The sequence below is a fragment of the Ornithorhynchus anatinus genome, chromosome 11 (assembly GCF_004115215.2).
Source record: "Ornithorhynchus anatinus isolate Pmale09 chromosome 11, mOrnAna1.pri.v4, whole genome shotgun sequence".
In the NCBI taxonomy this organism is placed as follows: domain Eukaryota; kingdom Metazoa; phylum Chordata; class Mammalia; order Monotremata; family Ornithorhynchidae; genus Ornithorhynchus; species Ornithorhynchus anatinus.
Window position 1 is genome coordinate 12,381,378 of NC_041738.1, and position 18,279 is coordinate 12,399,656.

General features: G+C 56.9%; 1 protein-coding gene across 4 annotated transcripts in view; it reads right to left on the minus strand.

The window, feature by feature from the left end:
- Positions 1 to 207: 207 nt before the first annotated feature.
- SRCIN1 (SRC kinase signaling inhibitor 1) overlaps positions 208 to 18,279 on the minus strand; it is a 66,808-nt gene continuing 48,736 nt past the window's right edge. The window contains exons 12-21 of one of the 4 annotated variants that reach the window (XM_039913493.1): positions 15,534 to 15,709; positions 14,238 to 14,368; positions 13,993 to 14,140; positions 13,378 to 13,651; positions 11,489 to 11,735; positions 10,212 to 10,366; positions 9,823 to 9,975; positions 8,716 to 8,832; positions 5,016 to 5,186; positions 208 to 1,976 (exon numbers count right to left, since the gene is read on the minus strand). In XM_039913493.1, coding sequence (XP_039769427.1) covers positions 1,842 to 1,976; positions 5,016 to 5,186; positions 8,716 to 8,832; positions 9,823 to 9,975; positions 10,212 to 10,366; positions 11,489 to 11,735; positions 13,378 to 13,651; positions 13,993 to 14,140; positions 14,238 to 14,368; positions 15,534 to 15,709 — 1,707 coding nt within the window. In that variant the 3' untranslated portion in view covers positions 208 to 1,841. Of the gene's footprint in view, positions 1,977 to 2,110; positions 2,231 to 5,015; positions 5,187 to 5,326; positions 7,036 to 7,402; positions 7,487 to 8,715; positions 8,833 to 9,822; positions 9,976 to 10,211; positions 10,367 to 11,488; positions 11,736 to 13,377; positions 13,652 to 13,992; positions 14,141 to 14,237; positions 14,369 to 15,533; positions 15,710 to 18,279 lie in introns of those variants that run through there. The other 3 variants (XM_039913495.1, XM_039913492.1, XM_039913494.1) reach the window with 3 other exon arrangements.

Sequence of the window (18,279 nt, forward strand, 5' to 3'; positions counted from 1 at the left end):
TGAACATGGGCCTGGGAGTCAGAGGCAGCTGGGTTCTCATTCTGGCTCTGCCACTTGTGTGCTCTGTGATTTCGGGCAAGTCGTTTCACTTCTCATTGCCTCATTTACCTCATCTGTAAAATGGGGATATGACTGTGAGCCCCACGTGGGGCAGGGACTGTCCAGCCGGATTTGCTTGTATCCACCTCAGCACTTAGTACAGTGCCTGGCACATAGTAAGTGCTTAATAAATACCACAATATTATTAGTTACTAGGGGAGGGGAGAGACAGTCCCACCCTTGCTGACTAGCCTCACGTTCCCTCGCCCCATACTCACAAACCCCTTTCTCCTAGACCCACTCCACCTCCTACTTCAAAAAGCCCTCAACTCCCTCACTGTCATCTCTCTACCTGGCCAACTCGGCCTCCCAGCTCTTGTAGGGGATGGATTGAACACAGTCAGTAAAAGAGAGGGGAGGAAGGAAGGGGCATGCCCAGGAGAGACAGGGTGAAGGTGGCACTGGGCGTACTCAGCGTCACGGGTCAAGACGGGAACCCTGATTCGCTAACCTGCCTCCCTCTCCCCTATCCATTCTTCTTCTCCCACCTCCCCTCTCCTATACTGCCTAGACCTGCTTCCCCACTGCTATCCTCGCCCCTATTTCCCCACAGCAAACCACTCACCTCGACCCCTTTTAAAGTAAGTTAATGGCCATTAAAGTGCTAAATTATGAAACTTAAGGTACAGAAGCCCAGATACACAGCCTGGACGACTTCGGAGTCGAGCCCCAGCCCCCGCTCGCCCGAGCCATTTTCTACAGGTCCAACCACTGGCCTCGGCCTGGAAGAAATCCAAGACGGCAGCCCCCTTCCCACTAGCCAACTGCAGCCTGGCCGGCCCCGACTCCAAACTGGGCCAGGGATGAAGGCCCTTGGCCTCTCTTTATTGCTCTCCTCACCCCTGCTGCAGCACTGACATCCAGACGCTCACAGACAGACAGGAGGCTCACTCCGGCTGGCTCGCACTCCCCCGACCCTCCCAGAGTCCCTGAGGGAGATACAGACCCCTTCACCACTCCCAGGCCCCTGCCCATCTGACTGAGCTTCAACAAATTCTAAGGAATGTGGGAAAGGTGCTGCAGCAGAGGCAGGCTTAAACAGTAGAGGTCTCAGTTCTGGGAGACGTCTTTGGAGTCAGGTCCACCTCTATCCACTTCTTCCCCGGACCGGCTCTCCCTCCCCTCCGGTCCCTGCCCTCTCTCCCACACCCCAGAACCCATTATTTAAGTTAATCGTCCAGTCCTTCTCCACAGAGGGTCGAAGGGGCGCCTCACGACTCTGAGTCCTCGTTGTTTGACGGTCATAGGTCCAGGCGGAAGTTCGTTTCGGTGTTCCCGGTGAGCCAGGGCAGAGAAGAGGATGGGGGAGGGTGGTCAGAGGAAAAACAGGAAGTGTTGGTGGTAGGGAGGGGAAGAGAGGGAGGAGGAGGAGGATAAAAAGAGGAGAAACAGAGAATGGCAGGTCGGCCGTATGGAAATGGGAAGTGGCCAGACGGGTCAGCCGTATTGGAACGGAAAGCGACCCAAAGGGTCGGCCATATTGAAATGGGACATTGGTGCGCCTGGTGTGTTTGGTTTTCCTTTCATTTACAAAAAAGAAGTGTAATTACAAGTGAATAATTAAAAAAAACCCACCAAAACACCGAATACACCAAGACAAGGAGAAGGACCCGTGGCAAACCCTCCCACCGAGTCTGGAGAAGAGGGCGGGAGGACAGGGAGGAAGGAAGGGAGACGAGAAGGATCGACGGGGCAAAGGGAGGAGGGGCGGGGGGAGAGGAGGAAGAGCTGGCAAGGAGCCTTTAGAACGAAATAGACGAATTTCTTGCCCCAAAGGAAGTCAATACAGGGATGGAGGTTCTGGACGAGGAGGGTTTTTCTGAGACTGGACTCGGGGTCTCATTCAGTCCGCTAGTCTCTTTAGGTGTTCTAGTGGCCTAGAAAGAAAAGCAAGATTCAAGGAGGAGGAGGAGGAGGAGGAGGAGGCGGGAGGAAGGGAGGGGGAGGTCACACCACTTGCCCCAGAAAGGTGGGGAAGAAGAGTCCATAACTGATCAATAGAAACTAAAACAGAAAAAAGAAAAAAAGCCCAAAAGCAGATGGATCTGGCGGTAGCTGGGGCCTGAGGTCAGGGACTGAACCAACAGGAACTGGCAAGGCATGAGGGGAGACTGACGACACACATGGGTTACTAGAGGAGGAGAGTTGGCAGAGACACAGAGAAAGACACCGAGACAGAGACCACCCCCGAGGAGAGAGAGGCGTTCAAACCAACCCAAAGAGGCATGTGGCATGGGGATCCCGAATCAAAGAGGAGGAAACAGAGAGCCAGAAAGGCACACGCACACACGCACGCACACACACACACACACACAAATACACACAGAGGACACAAGCAACCCCGGGCCATGCACACCCAGGCAAGGGGAGGGATGGGGAGGGAAAGGAGAAAAGGGGTGAAGGTGGTGGGGAAGGAAGAGGAGGAGGGGAGGAAATAGAAGTGAAATGTTAGACACTGAGCATGCACAGCACTGGGTCAGCACAGTCCAGTTAGTTGGGGTGGGGAAGTTAGGGGGAGCGAGGGAAGGGTGGGGACGGGGGGCAGCTCGGATGCTGAGGATTCCAGCCTCGTGGAGGGGGACAGAAGCCCCTACCCTCTCCCCTGGCCTGGCACAAACAGTGATTTCCTGAATTGAACCCTGCTGGCCCCCTGGCCCAGATGGGTGAAGCAGTGGCCATCCTGCCTCGGGGGGGGGGGGGGGGGGGGTGAGATCAGCTAAGGATCAGGTGTGTAGGTAGGTGGGGGGGTATAGTGTGTGTGTGTGTGTGTGTGTGTGTGTGTGTGTGTGCACGTACATACCTGTGTGTGCAAAGCATTCCTTCATAGTTGTGTTTTATCCTTGACAAAGGATGGTGTATTCTTCTATGGGTCCACAGGGGCCGGAAAATCCCCTCCACTTCCTGGAAACTGCTCGCTCAAAGGTCACCAATGACTTCCTTTTCTTGCCAAATCCAACAACCTCTACTCTACTCTACTCTAATCCTCCTTGACCTCTCAGCTGCCTCTGACACTGAGGACCAACCCCCTTCTCCTGGAAACATTGTCCAACCTTGGCTTCACTGGCTCTGTCCTCTCTTGATTCTCCTTCTAGCTCTCTGACCACTCAGTCTCTTTCACAAGCTTCTCCTCCTTTACCTCCCACTCCCTATGTGTGGGAATCCCTCAAGGCTCAGTTCTGGGTCCCCTTCTATTCTCCCTTTACACCCACTCCCTGGGAGAACTCATTCGCTCTCAAGGCTTCAATTATACAGATGATTTCCAAATATGCCTCTCTAGTCCTGCCCTCTATCTTCTACAGTCTTGCATTTTCTCCTGCCTTCAGGGACATCGCTGCTTGGGAATCCCAGTGATATCTCAAACTTAGCCTTTTAAAGGGACAGGGGCCGTGTCTAATTCTCACCCATGTATTCTCTCTCAGTGCTTAGTGCAGGGCTCTGCACACAATGAGCGCTTAAGAATATTACTACTAATTCAAACTTAATGTGTCCAAGCAGCACTCTTCATCTCCCCCCCAAAAGGCTGACCTCAGCCAGACTTCTCCATCGCTGTAGACACCACCATCTCCCCTGCCCCACACACGCCCCAAACCTTCCTTGATTTATCTCACGCTGAGACAGTAGCACGGCCTAGAGGAAAGAGCACGGGACCAGGAGTCGCAGGACCTGTGTTCTAGTTCCGGAACTGGCACTTGCCTGCTGTGTGATCTTGGATGAGTCACTTCACTTCTCTGTGCTCAGTTTCCTCATTTGCAGACTGTAAGCTCACTGTGGGCAGGGAACTTTGTCTATTATTACATCGTACACTCCCAAGCACTTAGTACAGAGCTCTGCACATAGTAAGTGCTCAATTAATAGTAAATGAATGAATGAATAGAATGGGGATTCAACACTTGTTCTCTCTCCTACTCGGACCGTGAGCCCCATTCAATCATTCAGTAGTATTTTTTGAGCGCTTACTATGTGCAGAGCACTGTACTAAGCGCTTGGAATGGGACTCTGTCTAAATTACCTTATATCTACACCAGCACTTAGTACAGTCCTTGGTCCACAGTAAGTGCCTAACAAATGCCACAACTATTATTATTATTATCCCTCTCATTCAACCCACACATTGTCTGTCACCAAATCCTGTCAGTTCTACCTTCACAGCATCTCTAGGGTCCACCCCTTCCTATCCACCCAATCTACTACCACACCGATTTTAGCAGTTACCCACATCTCACCCTGACTCTGCATCAGTCTCCTCCTGCCTCCTGTGCTTATGTGTGTGTGTGTGTGTGTGTGTGTTTGAGTGTGAATGGTTGGTCGTGAGTACGAGTGTGCATCGCAGGGCCGCAAGGTATTGCAATAATGATAATTGTGGTATTTGTTAAGTGCTATGTGCCAAACACTATACTAAGAGATGGAGCAGATATAAGATAATCAGGTGGGACACAGTCCCTGTCCTACACGAGTCTCAGAGCCTCAGGCGGAGGGAGAACAGATAGTTAAACTCCATTTCCCAGATGAAGAAGGTGAGGCCCACAGAAGTAAAGGTAAACTGAGGTCTGGGTGGAGTGGTGGCCCCTTCCAGAGGCGATCCTTGGGAATGCCCAGCAGAATTGGGCAGAAGATCCATCCCCCGGTCCGACTGGGCTAGGGGGTCCCTGGGAGTGTCCGGCCAAATTCCCAGGAAGGGCAGAGGGAAAGGGAATGTTAAAGGACCGGGCAGCGGGGGGGGGGGGGGGAGGGCTAACATGGAAAGGGGACAAGGTGCAGGTGAGGGGGAGGGAGAGCAGGGAGGTGGAAGGGTGGGCCCTGGGGACAAAGTTCTCGTTTCACCCTGCCCGCCTGAAGCGACGAGGGACCCCCTCGTCCCGCGGCCTGGCCGCCAAGGGATTCCCACCCGGCACCCCGAGCCCCGCCGGGACGGGTACCTGCGGCTGCGGCTGCGGCGGCGGCTGGCCCTGGATCCGCAGATAGTCCAGCCGCTGCTTCCCGTGCTTGCCCTTGTCGGGGCCGCTGCCGGCTGGGCTCTGCTTCAGCCGGGAGCCAGCCGGGCTGCCCATCTTCGCCGGAGGGACCGGACCCCCGCCCCCGCCACCGCCCTGCAGGGAGACAGGGGAGGGACGGGAGTGCCTGGTGGTGCGGGGGGAGAGGGGAACAGGGTGGTAGGGTGGGCGCCCTCCCACTGCCCCACCCAGCCCACCCCAGCAGAGGTTCTGCGGGCGGGCTGGAGAGGTCCTGGGCCCTCCGGACCGCACCCATCTGCTCTGGGAAATCAAGCCCAGGCCTCCCGTCTCCCTCTCGGCCGGGTCAGCATTCACCTGAGGCAGGGAGGTAGGGACCACCCTGGGTCGCCCCGAGCGGCTGGAGCGGCACCGGGCAGAGTCCGCAAAAGGCCGTCTTCCCATGGGGGGCGGGAAGGGAGAGGAGCCCTCCGAAGGGCATCTGCTCCCAGACAGAGGACGTGGGAGGAAGGTTGGGATGGGCCACAGAGTTGCCCACAACCCAGCTCCCACGGGGTCTCTCTCTCTCTCTCTGCCACTACCCGCTACCCTACTTCAACAGCACCCTGTAGGTGCCCCAGTTGGCATCCCGAGGTAGAACTCTTGTGCTCCGAGGAGAGATACCTACCAAGCCAAAGGAGGTGGCTGAGAGAGGAGAACCGCAGAGGCAAAAAGCGGGAGACAACGGAGCCAGAGACAGAGACGAGGAGAAGAAAGGACAGAGCCGGGGAAGTTGGGAGATGTGGGGGAGCGGTGGGTGGAGGGCAAGCAGCAGTTTTATTTCCTGAGGGGGCACGGTGGGTACAGAAGAGAGGTGGAGAGGGGCAGGTGGGCCTGAGGCAGGAAAGGGGGTCGGAGGTCCCGGCTCCCGATGCTCCTGGTGGATGGTTGAGTGGTCCGGGGAGACCTTGTGAGGGGAAGAGTTGGGGGGAAGAATCTAGCTTCCCAGACACCTGCCCCCCGACAGCAGGGAACCCCAGCCGGCTTGGAAGGAGAGGGTTTCCAGAAGAGGAGGCCAAAAACAGCACAGTGAAAGGAGAAGAGACACATGGGCATCCACCTGCAGGCAGGGCGAGTGGGATGCGGGCCCCTCGGAACGCAGCGAAGGGGTCCGGGCCCCTGGCGGTGCCGTCTTCGGGGTCGGGGTGTGCAGCAACGAGCGGACGGGGTGGAGGGCAGCGGTGGTCCCGGCCTCCATTTTGCTCAGCGTGGCTTCCAGTTCCCAGAACATCTCCTCCAGACTGTCCAGGCGCTGGCTACGAGGCTGTCTGGCCGGGACCGGCACAGGGGGACCACCTTCAGGCCACGTCCCCACTTCGCCCCTGCCCTTGCCTGAGCCAGGCAGCAGGGTGACCCGGGGGTCCCGGGAGCGGGCACCTTGGTCTGGAAAGGGTCCAGGCTCCCCTTCGGCCTCCTCCAAGGGGATCGTTTGACTTCGGTCTCCTGTCCGGGCAGCCCCGGTCTCTTCCAGGGCCCCCATGGCGGGGTCCTCACCCAGGGAGGTGCCCGGGTTCTGGACGCTGGAGGTCCGGTCCCCATCTTCCCCATCTCCGGGCTTCCAGGCACGAGGATCGGCCCTTCCCTCTTCTCCGAGCGGCCGGGCGTCATGCTCCATCGGTGCCCAGATCTCAGTGCCAGTAGCCCCGAATCCTGCCATCTCCTTTTCTGGCAGCTCGCCGTTTCCAGATTCGGGGGTGTGAGGGGCCGCCAGATGGCACGGCGGGGCCAACAGTGCTGCAGCTGGCAAGAGTAGGCCGAGCGACGTGCTGCCCCCCAGATGGGCTGGAGTCCCCACCTTATGACCCTCTTCCTCCATGTCATTCTGTGCCCGCGGGGGCAGGGTGTCGCATCTTCTCACGCCCACCTCTTCTGGGGGCGTCGCGGGGACGGGGTCACACAGAGTGAGAACGATCTGGGGGACACATAAGGCTCTGGGGAGGGAAGACGCCTGGAGGGGGAACGAAGGGGGAACTGTGAGTGAGGAGGCTGGGGAGAGACCCCCCCACACCCGCGACTCCCGGGGTGGCACCACAGCCTTCCTAGCTGGTCCTGCCAACCTTGCCTGGCACGCACTGCCTGGCAACCAAGGCCGGGTCTCCCTCTCCCGCTCCCCACCTCCCCCAGCACCCGAGCCGGACCGTGGGCACCAGCATCCCTAGGTGAAGCCCTGCCACCCTCAGACCTCTACGGCAACCCAAATCCCTCGGACGACAGGATGTCTTCAAGCTGAGGTAGCCGGATATCTAGTGCCTCCCTCCGGCTGAAGACCCGGACGCGGGCACATCCCCCCTCCCCCCTGCATGCCATGGAGTTACCTGGCCGGCCTGGGAGACAAAGCTTCGTGGAAGGCTCCCGGTGAGGATGCCCATGCTGGCATGATGCCCACCAGTCTCCACTGCCTGATGGCACAATGGGGCGCAGATGGGTTAACTTGCCTTTGCCCCCCAGGACCTCGGGCAGCGCCCGAGGGAAGAGTTGTCCTCGGTATTGCAGCTGAGCCCAACCACGTCCACGGGGCCAGTCTCACCGACCTGGCTTAGACCTCCCAACGGAGGACAAGGCCCGGGCGGACCAGGAAAGCTGCCAGGCCAAGAGAACTCTGGAAGGGAGCCCAGGGCCAACGCACTGCTCTCCAGAATGGGCACATCTCTCACCAGCTGTCCAGCACTCTGAGCAGGCACTGCCCTGCTCCCCTCCTGGGCACACCACTTTGGACAGCAAAGAGGCCTGGCAGTGCCCTCTGATCCTTGGGAGCTGCCCCAGGCACACTGTACCCTCAGCTGTCAGGGGCCTCTGTAAGATCCCAGTGGGGATCTTATGTATATATCTGTCATTTATTTATATTAATGTCTGCCTCCCTCTCTAGACCATAAGCTCATTGTGGGCGGGGAATCAGTCCGTTTATTGCTATAGCATACTCTCCCAAGCGCTTAGTACAGTGATCTGCACACAGTAAGTGTTCCATAAATATGATTGAACGCAACCCACACACACACACACCCTCCCCTCGCCCCCAACCCACTCCTCCCAAACCCCAAACTGCAAAACCATCATGCAGGGCCAGGAACCCCAGCCCTCAAGTTGCACAAGGGACAGAGTAAGAGGAAAGACGATTTGACTGCAGCAGGAGGGATAGAAATTACACAACAGGAAGGAGTTCCTGATCATAAGAAGTATGGGGAGAGGGACCCCAGTGAGGACCCAGCAGAACTTGGGAACGGAGGCTAAGAGATACCTTCCCTGGTTGCCATTGCTGAAAGGAACACTGGCAAAGAGCACCGCTGAGGCAGTCACTGGCCCAGGCACAGCTACCCAGCGCCCAGCAGTGCCCTTCCTAAATCCTGGGCTCAAAGGTCATTTTCAGATCTCAAGACCTGAAGAGGTGTAGGGGGCTGTGCCAGGCCGGGGAGGGCACAGGCAGGCTTGTCCCCAGGGGGTGTGGAGTCTAGTGCCCGTCTCGGTCACGAGGGGGTCAGCGGAGGGGACGCAGAGACAGTGAGCGGTGTCAGCGTGTTAAACCGAGAGCCGGAGAAGGGCAGGACAGAGGCCGAGGGTGACGCCGGTCAGTGAGAGGAGCAGCAGCAGAGCGGGGAGGTGGCAGGAGTTGGGGGGTGGGGCGCGGTTTTACCTTCCATCCGGGACCCAGGGCCGAGACCCTGGGGGGCCCCGAGAGGGGCCTGGAGGCCGGGAGCAGTTGGCAGCGGGGCATGGGGGGTAGGGAGGGCATGGAGCTTCTCTCAAACACCTGGGAAGTCAGAGGTCGGGAGCATTGAGGGCAGAGGGGCGGTCGGGAGTCCCAGACGGGGCAGGACCCTCCACCTACAACTCATAGGGGCCGGCCCGGGGGGAGAATGGGCAAAGCTGCTTATGGGCATGGAGGGCCCCAGCCGCCCACGGGTTTGGAGGTTGAGGAGGGAAGGGCCAAGAGTATCGGTGAGGTGGTGGCGGGGGGCTGGGTGCCGGGGTCTTTGGTTCAAGTTTCATTGTGGGGGTAGAGAAGAGGAGAGGGGCAGAGGGGTGGATGAGGAGGAGGGGGCAAAGAAGTGGAGGAGAAGAAGGAGTCAGAAAGGTGGAGGAGAAGGAGGAGTCAGAAAGGTGGAGGAGGAGTCAGAAAGGTGGAGGAGGAGGGGGCAGGAGGGTGGTGGAGGAGTAGGCAGGAGGGTGGAAGAGGAGTAGGATGGGCAGGAAGGTAGAGGAGGAGGAGGAGACAGCAGAAAGGAGGAAGAGGAAAGGGCAGGGAGGTGGAGGAGAGGGCAGGGAGGATGAGGAGGAAGAGTGGGCAGGGAGGTGGAAGAGGAGGAGAAAGAGGGAGGCATGGAAGGGGGTGGTGGATGGGGGGCATGAAAGTGGAGTGAGACCCCACCCCCTCCCCAGCGGAGAAGGTTCGTCCCCCGACTCCCTGGGCCCTGTCCCATCCGAGCCGGTCTACCCCTCGAGGGCAGGTTCCTTGGACGTCTGAGCGCCCGGGGGCCAAGATCCCCACCCCTCCCCAGGGCCACCTTGTGGGTTTCGGCCTGGGCCCCCGAGCCGGGGCCCCGGGTTCGGACCTCCAGGGGAGCGGGGCCGAAATGGGGTTGGAGGCCAGGCCGTCCGGTGGCACGGGGCAGAGCTGAGGACGGGACCGGGGCTCCCGCTCTCCCCTCCCTGCCCCTCCAGCCTCCCCAGGGCCCGGGCGGGAGGTGCAGGGTGGACGGTCTGCACCCCTCACGGCCACGCCTGGGGACCCCAGACCCACCTCCAGCTCGGCGACGATCCGCTCCTCGTCGTCCTCGTCTTTGACGGCGGAGGCCATGATGGGGGGCGTGGAGGCCGGGCGGGCCACCTCGGACACCGTCCGGCGCAGCCTCACCTGAGGCTTCTGCACCTCCAGCTCCTCCGACTCCGCCTTCTGTGAGAGTCGCCCCACCGTCAGCGCCCATTACACCCCATTCCACCCCGATGGCCCTCGCTGCTCCTCGCCCACCCTGGCACTGGTGCCCCTATGCCACCCCTGGGTGCCAGAAAGATGCCCCCCCTTGATGTCAAGTGTTCAATGCTGGGGGCAGAGTGCAGAGAATGGGGTGCAGAGGGCCCCCTTTGGTCCCCAGGGAGGACCCAGGTGGGCAGGGCCCGGGCAAGGAGTACCTTGATAAATGCTGCATCCTTCTTGCTGGTGACGACGACTTCGCCGGTGCGGGTGGTGGTGAGCCCATGGGTGGAGGGGAAACTCCGGCGTGGAGGGGGTGGGGGCGGCGACTTGGAAGGCTTTTCCGTCCGGTACCTGGGCACCGTCAGCTCGTCTGCAGAAAGCACGATGGAAGGGGGGCTGTCAGGGTGCCAGCCTCAGTGGCCCGAGCTGGGGCGGGGGTCTGGTTCCCCGGCTCCTAAGGCGACTCTGACTCCCAGCAGAATCAGTCTTATTTATTGAGCTCTCACTGTATGGGGAGCACTGTACTAAGCGGTTGGGAGAGAACGGTATAACAATATCAGAAAGCCCAGGATCACACACTCAGTGGGTGGTCTGTAAGCTCATTACGGGCAGGGAACGTTTCTGCTAATTCTCTTAAATCGTATTCTCCCGAGTGGTTAGAAGAGTGCTCTGAGCGTGGTAAGCGCTCAGTACATGAGAAGCAGCATGACCTAGAGGACAGAGCTCGGTCCTGGGCGTCAGTAGGACCCGGGTTCGAATTCCAGCTCCACCACTTATCTGCAGTCTGACCTTGCACTTCACTTCTCTGGGCCTCAGTTACCTCATCTGTGAAACGGGGTTTAAGACTGTGAGCCCCACGTGGGACAGGGATTACGTCCAACCTGATTAGCTTGTACCTACCCCAGGGTTTAGAACAGTGCTGGACACAGAGTGAATGCTCAACAAATACTATTATGTTAATAATAATAATAATAATAATTGATATTAATTGCTAACGTTAATGCTAACGGTATTCATTAATAGTAATGATAATAATCATAATGAATACCGTGCATGGCCTAGTGGATAGACCACGGGCCTGGGAGTCAGAAGTCATGGATTCTAATCCCAGTTCTGCCACTTGTCTGCTGCGTAACCTTAGGCGAGTCACTTCACCTCTCTGTGCCTCTTTTACCTCATCTGTAAAATGGGGACTGAGACTGGGAGCCCCACATGCGACAGGGACGGTGTCCAACCCGATTTGCTTGTAACCACCCCAGGGCTTAGGTTCAGTGCCTCGCACATAGTAAGCACTTAACAAATACCATTATTATTATAACTGATCGATTGATCTGCCCCTGTCTCCGGGGCCGGGCACACTCTCCCCTGGGGAGATGCCAGAACCTCCTCAGCCCGTCCTCCTGCCCGGAGCTGGCCCACTCCAGAGTCGCCCACCGCGTTGGGGCTGCCACCGGGTCTTCCCGCTTCACCCGTCCACCCGTCCCCCGCACACCTGAGCCCCGCCGGCCGCTGGGCTCCACGCGGGCGCTGGCCTTCTGCCCGTGCTGGGCTTTGGCGGGCTTGTGTTCGGGCGTGGGGGAAGGGCTGCCCCCACTGCCCGCCTTGTGCTTGCTGGCGAAGTCCAAGTCGGGAATGGCCTTCATGAGCTCGGCCTGCGTCTCCTCCAGCAGGCGGCTGATGTCCTGAGTGCTGAACTGCGTCAGGGCCGCCCGCTTCTCCTCCCAGTCACGCTCCGCTGCCTGCGGGCACGGAGGGGTCCCGGGCTCGACCCCTGCCCCCCCAAGCTCCGGCCCGAGCCCTCACCCTCTCCGCTCCCCCGGCTCCGACTCGGGATGATAGGGAGAATGTGTGAGAATCCTAGATCCCGGACCTAGGACCGGCCCCTTCCCCTCTCTACGTCAGTCTGTCGGTCAGTTGTACTCATTGAGCGCTTACGGTGTTCAGAACATTGTATTAAGCGTTTGGGAGAGAACGATATAATTACGGTATTTGTTAAGCACTTAACTACGTGCCAGGCACCGTACTAAGCACTGGGGAGGATACGAGCAAATCGGGTTGGACACAATCCCCGCCCCAGGTGGGACTCACAGTCTATCTCCACTTTATAGATGAGGTAACTGAGGCAGAAAGAAGTGAACTGCCTTGCCCCAGGTCATACAGCACACAAGTGGCAGATGTGGGATTAGAACCCATGACTTTATGTCTTCCGGGCCTGTGCCCTGTCCACTATGCCATACAGAGATACATTCCCTGCCCACACTGAGTTTACAGTCTAGAGGACAGGAGGAAAGCGCCCAGAAGGAGAAGCAGCCGAAGCCCATTGGACAGAACCTGGGGCCTGGGAGTCAGAAGGACCCGGGTTCTAAACCTGGTCTGCCACTTGACTGCCGGGTGACCTTGGGTGAGTCACTTCACTTCTCTGGGCTTCAGTTACCTCATCTGTCAAATGGGGATTAAGAGTGTGAACCCTATGTGGGACACGGACTGCGTCTTAGCCTGATTAGATTGTATCTACCCGGCGTTTAGTTCTTAGTACGTAGTAAGCGTTTAACAGATACCATAAAAAAAGTCCAGAATGGTTCAAGTCTTGGCTCCCGCCCCTGGGGGAGGATGAAGGGTGGGGACAGACTTGGACTAAGACCCTAGGAGAGGCAGGTGGGCCGGGGATGAGGGGGAGGGAAGCGTGGTGTGACCCGGCCTGCTCGCTGACCTCCCAGCCTCCCGTCTCTCCCCACTTCAGGCCACACTTCACTCTGCTGCCTGGATCATTTTGCTAAAAAAACGGTTCAGTCCACATCTTTCCACTCAAGACCCTCCAGTGGTTGCCCACCCACCTCCGCATCAAACGGAAAAGCCGGCTTTAAAGTAGATGATCACCTTGCCCCCTCCTACCTTACCTCCATAATTTCCTGCCACGATCCAGTTCACGCACTTCACTCCTCCAAAAGTCACCTCACTGTACCTCAATCTATCTCACCACCAACCCCTCGCCCACATCCTCCCTCTGATCTGGCACTCTGTCCCACTCCAATCACACCTCCTCCTAGAGGTCCTCCCCGATTAAATCCTCAGTTCCCCATCTCCCTCTCCCTTCTGTGTCACCTACACCGTTAGGCCCTTGATATTCACCCCCCCCCCCCAGCCCCGCAACACACGCACATACCCATTTATATTAAAGTCTGTCTCCCCCTCTAGACCGTAAACTCACTGCGGGCAGGCAGAGTGACTACCACCTCTGTTATACTGTACTCTCCCCAGAGCTTAGCACAGTGCTCGGTGCTTAGTAAGCGCTCACTAAAAACGGTCAACTGGCCCCAGTCCTCGGGAGAAGAAGGAGGGAACGGTTCCCCACGCCCCGGCTCGTTGGTCATCCCCAGGTACCTCCACGGACACGGCCTTGTCCACGCTCCTCTTGCCAGGAGCGTCCGGGCCACTGGTCACCTTCGCTGGCATGGTATCGGGGCCCCGGGCGGGGTTGCTTCCTTTTGGGGCATGTGGGCCTTCCAGTTGCCCACCCAGCTCATGAAGGGCCAGTGGGGGGCTGGTGGGCAACTCGAAGTCCAGGCTCTTGCCGAAGTCGTTCTCGGCTGCCATCTTCTTGGGGGACTGACTAAGCAAGGTGTGGGGGGGTGGCCACGCCCCCTCATCCACGTGCCTGCCCGGGTCAGGAGGGGGGAGGGGAGAAGGTGGAAAAAAAAGAGAGAGGGATGGGGAAGAGCAGTATTGGGGGAGGAAACGGGGGGGAACAGGGTGGGGAGGGACGTTTTGATGGGCGGCCCGGCTCCCGGCCTCCCCCTCCAGGAAGCCTCCCTGGAATATCACTGCCCACTCCCTCTGGGCCCTCTCTTTCCCTTCTGTTCTGGTCTTCCCCTTCAGGTGGACCATGGGGTCTGAGGTGAGGTCCAGGGTCAGCATAGGGGGAGGGGGAGCACGCCCTTAGGCTTGGGCCATTCCAGGGGTCCCGACGTGGGCGTGGGGGGGGGGGAGGGGGCCGACCTGCGGGCCTGGGCCAGGGCATCGGTCACACTCTTGCAGCGTTTGAGCAGCCCGTCCAGGCGGTGCGGCTCCTCCTTCAGGAACTTGACGGCTTCCACCTCCACCCGCAGGACCACCCGCATCTTACTCTGCAGGCCGGGGAAGTGCGCTGCGGGCCGCCGGGCGAGAGTCGGGGTCAGGCCTGGGGAGCTCGGCTCCCCCCGGCCCCCCCGGCCCTCCCCACCAGCCCCCCGCCACTCCCTCACCCTTGAGCTCGGTGAGCGTCTCCCCCAGCTGCCGCAGCAGCAGGGCCTTCTCCTCCAGCTCGGGCACCGGGATGAGGCGGTGGCTGTGGAGGACATCCCGCTGGATCTTCTCCACGGATTTCTCCAGGTCACTGAAACCACACAGCCATTCCAGGTGGCGGGCGAGGGGAGGGGAGAGGGAAGTGCCGGGGGGTGACCCCAGATCACTCCCAGGCTTCTCTCTGGGAACCACACCTGACCCTCTGCCACCCCCAACCTACCTTCCCACCTCCTTTGGCCTCTTTTCTTTTTTTTTCAATAGTATTTGTTTCTTTATGATATCTGTTTAGCACTTACTATGTGCCAGGCACGGTACTAAGCGCTGGGGGTAGATACAAGTTGGACACAGTCCCACACTCATGGGCTACGTGACCTTGGGCAAATCACTTCACTTCTCTGTGCTTCGGTTATCTTATCTGAAAAATGGGGATGGAGACCGTGAGCCCTGTGTGGGACAGGGACTGTGTCTAACCCGATTATCTTGTACCTACCCCAGCACGATGCACCCCAGGACGATGTGACGATGCCTGTCACATAGTAAGCGCTAAACAAATACTATTAAAAAAAATAACGTAACAAAACTGTGAGTCCTATGTGGGGGCAGGGACTACGTCCAACCCATTTAACTTGTATCTACCCCAGCACTTAATACGGTACCTGGCACACAGCAAGTACCCTACAAATACCATAAAAAAAGAAAATGACAAAAAAAACCTGTGAGCCCTATGTGGGACAGGGACCGTGTCCAACCCCATTAGCTGGTATCTACCCAAGCGCTTAGTACAGTGCTTTGTACAGTAAGCACTTAATAAATACAATCGAATGAATGATGATGATGATGGTATTTGTTAAGCGCTTCCTATGTGCCAAGCACTGTTCCAAGAGCTGGGGTAGATACAAGGTCATCAGATTGTCCCACTTGGGGCTCACAGTCAATCCCCTTTTTCTAGATGAGGTAACTGAGGCCCAGAGAAGTGAAGTGACTTGCCCGAGGTCACACAGCTGACAAGTGGCAGAGCCGGAATTAGAACCCACGACCTCTGACTCCCCACTCCTTCCACTAAGCCTCACTGCTTCTATGAACATAGTAGGCATTCAACAAACACCATAACAAAAAGACCGAACCAAAACACCATGAGGCCTATGCGTCCCCATCACCTCGTCTCTACTCCGGCGTGTAGTACAGTGCCTAGCGCGAGGTAGGGGCTAAACAAAAGCCATTAAAAACAACCCCCACGCCCGGGTGGAGCCTCTCACTTGAGCTGCTGCGTGATGAGCTCCTCCTCGTTGAGGTAACGGAGCCGTTCCTCCTCCACAAGCGTGCGTTGGCGCTGCAGCGGGTCCTCCTGCTTGCGCATGGAATCGGCCACCCGCAGGCTCAGCTCCGCCTCGGTCCTCTTCAGCATCGTCCTCACCGTCTCCTGGTTCTGCAGCTGCGGTCCCGGCGGGAAGACACGGTCAGACGCGGGGAGCGGGGGGCAGAGGCCCAGGGCTCCCAGCTGGAGGGGACTGGGAAGTGTGGCTTAGTGGCTGGAGCCCGGGCCTGGCAGGCAGAAAGACCTGGGTTCTAATCCTAGCTCTGCCACGAGCCTGCTGTGGGACATGGGCAGGTCACTTAGAGAAGCAGCGTGGCTCGGTGGAAAGAGCCCGGGCTTGGGAGCCAGAGGTCATGGGTTCTAATCCCGGCTCCGCCACTTGACAGCGGTGTGACTTTAGGCAAGTCACTTCACTGGGCCTCAGTTACCCATCTGTAAAATGGGGATTAAAAGCGTGAGCCCCGGGTGGGACACGGACTCCGTCCAACCTCATTAACATATATCTACACCAGTGCTTAGAACAGTGCTTGACACATAGTAAGCGCTTAAATACCATAATAATTCATTTCATTCATTCGATAGTATTTATTCATTCAATCGTATTGAGCGCTTACTGTGTGCAGAGCACCATACTAAGCACTTGGAAACTACAATTCAGCAACAAAGAGGGACAATTCCTGCCCACACCGGGCTTTCAGTCTAGAAAGGGGGAGATAGACAACAAAAGAAGTAAACAGGCATCAACAATAATAATAATAATAATAATTACGGAATTTGTTAAGCGCTTACTATGTGCCAGTCACTGTTTCAAGTGCTTGGGTAGATACAAGATAATCGGGTTGGACACAGTCCCTGTCCCACATAGAGCTCACAGTCTTAATCCCCATTTTAAATCGAGGAAACTGAGGCACAGAGAAACTAAGTGACCTGCCTAAAGTCACACAGCAGACGAGTGGTGGAGCCGGGATTAGAACCCATGACCTTCTGACTCCAAGGCCCGGGCCCTAGTCACTATAACATGCTGCTTCTCTGTTCAACTCCCCGACCTCTGACCCCGCACCCCCGTGGCCCATCCTGCCTACGTCCGGTCAGTCTGCGGGAGACGAATCCTGAGGCAGGAAGCGATGGTTGTTAGAGCCTTCACCAAGGTGGAGCAGTGCGTGCTAATTAAGACCCTAAGCACCACCTGGAACTGGGACTGCGTCCAACCTGTTTAGTTTGCACCTACCCTCTCTAGACCATCAGCTCGCTGTGGGCAGGGAATGTTTCTGTCATACTATACTCTTCCAAGTGCTCAGCACAGTGCTCGGCACACAGCGCTCGATAAATACGACTGGTTGACTGACTGGTAACTACGGCTTTCCCTCCCATGTTCCCGAACCCGTGCTCCCGTCCTGCTCATGCAGCGTTCAAAAGCTGCGTGAGAAGCAGCGTGGCTTAGTGGAAAGAGCCTGGGCTTGGGAGTCAGAGGTCATGAGTTCAAATCCCAGCTCTGCCACTTGTCAGCTGTGTGACTGTGGGCGAGTCACTCAACTCTGTGCCTCAGTTACATCATCTGGAAAATGGGGATTAGCTGTGAGCTTCACGTGGGACAACTCGATGACCCTGTATCTACCCCAGCGCTTAGAACAGTACTCTGCACATAGTAAGAGCTTAACAAATACCAACATTATTATTATTATTATTATTATTATTAATGGACACAGCGTGGGCCCAGGAGTCAGAAGGTGGTGTCTGTTTTTGTTATATTGTATTTTCCCAAATGTTTAGGATGGTGCTTTGCACACAGTAAGTGTTCACTATATACAATTGAATGAATGAATGGATGTGCTGGGTTCTAATCCTGACTGCCACTTGTCTGCTATGTGAACTTGGGCAGGTCACTTCATTTTCTGGCCTTCAGTTCCCTCATCTGTAAAATGGGGATTGAGACTGTGAGCCCCACTGTCCAACCTGATTATCTTGTGTCTACCCCAGTGTTTAGAATGGTGTTTAATGCATATCAAATGCTTAATAAATACCATAAAAAAATAAATGAAAAGCTGCTACTGTGTGCTCCAGGAAGTCTTCCCTCCTCCAGGAAGCCTTCCCTGACTGAGCCCTCCTCTCCTCTTCTCCCGCTCACTTCTGCGCCGCTCTTACTCCCTCATTCATCCTCTCTCCGTTCCCCACAGCACATATGTAAAGATCTGTAATTTATTTATTTATATTAATGTCTGTCTCTCCCTCTAGACTGTGAGTGCGTTTTGAGCAGGGAATGTATCTATTGTTGTACTGTACTCTACCAGGCACTTAGTACAGTGCTTTGCACATAGTAAGTGCTCAGTAAATATAATTTGAATAAAACGCATATTAGGAGTCAGAGATCATGGATTCTAATCCTGGCTCCGCCACTTATCAGCTGTGTGACTTTGGGGAAGTCATTTCATTTTTCTGTGCCTCAGTTCCCTCATCTGTAAAATGGGGATAAAGATTGAGCTCCACGTGGGACAACCTGATAACCTTGTATCTACCGTAGGACTTAAAATAGTGCTTGGCACATAGTAAGCTCTTAACAAATATCATTATTATTATTGTTATTAAATCCAACCCTCAGCCGGACAGCTGGCCAAGCTGCCTCCCCTTGGGCCCGTTCCCACCGGGCAGAGGTGCCTGGTGTGGGGCGCGTCAACCTGCCCTGGCAAGAG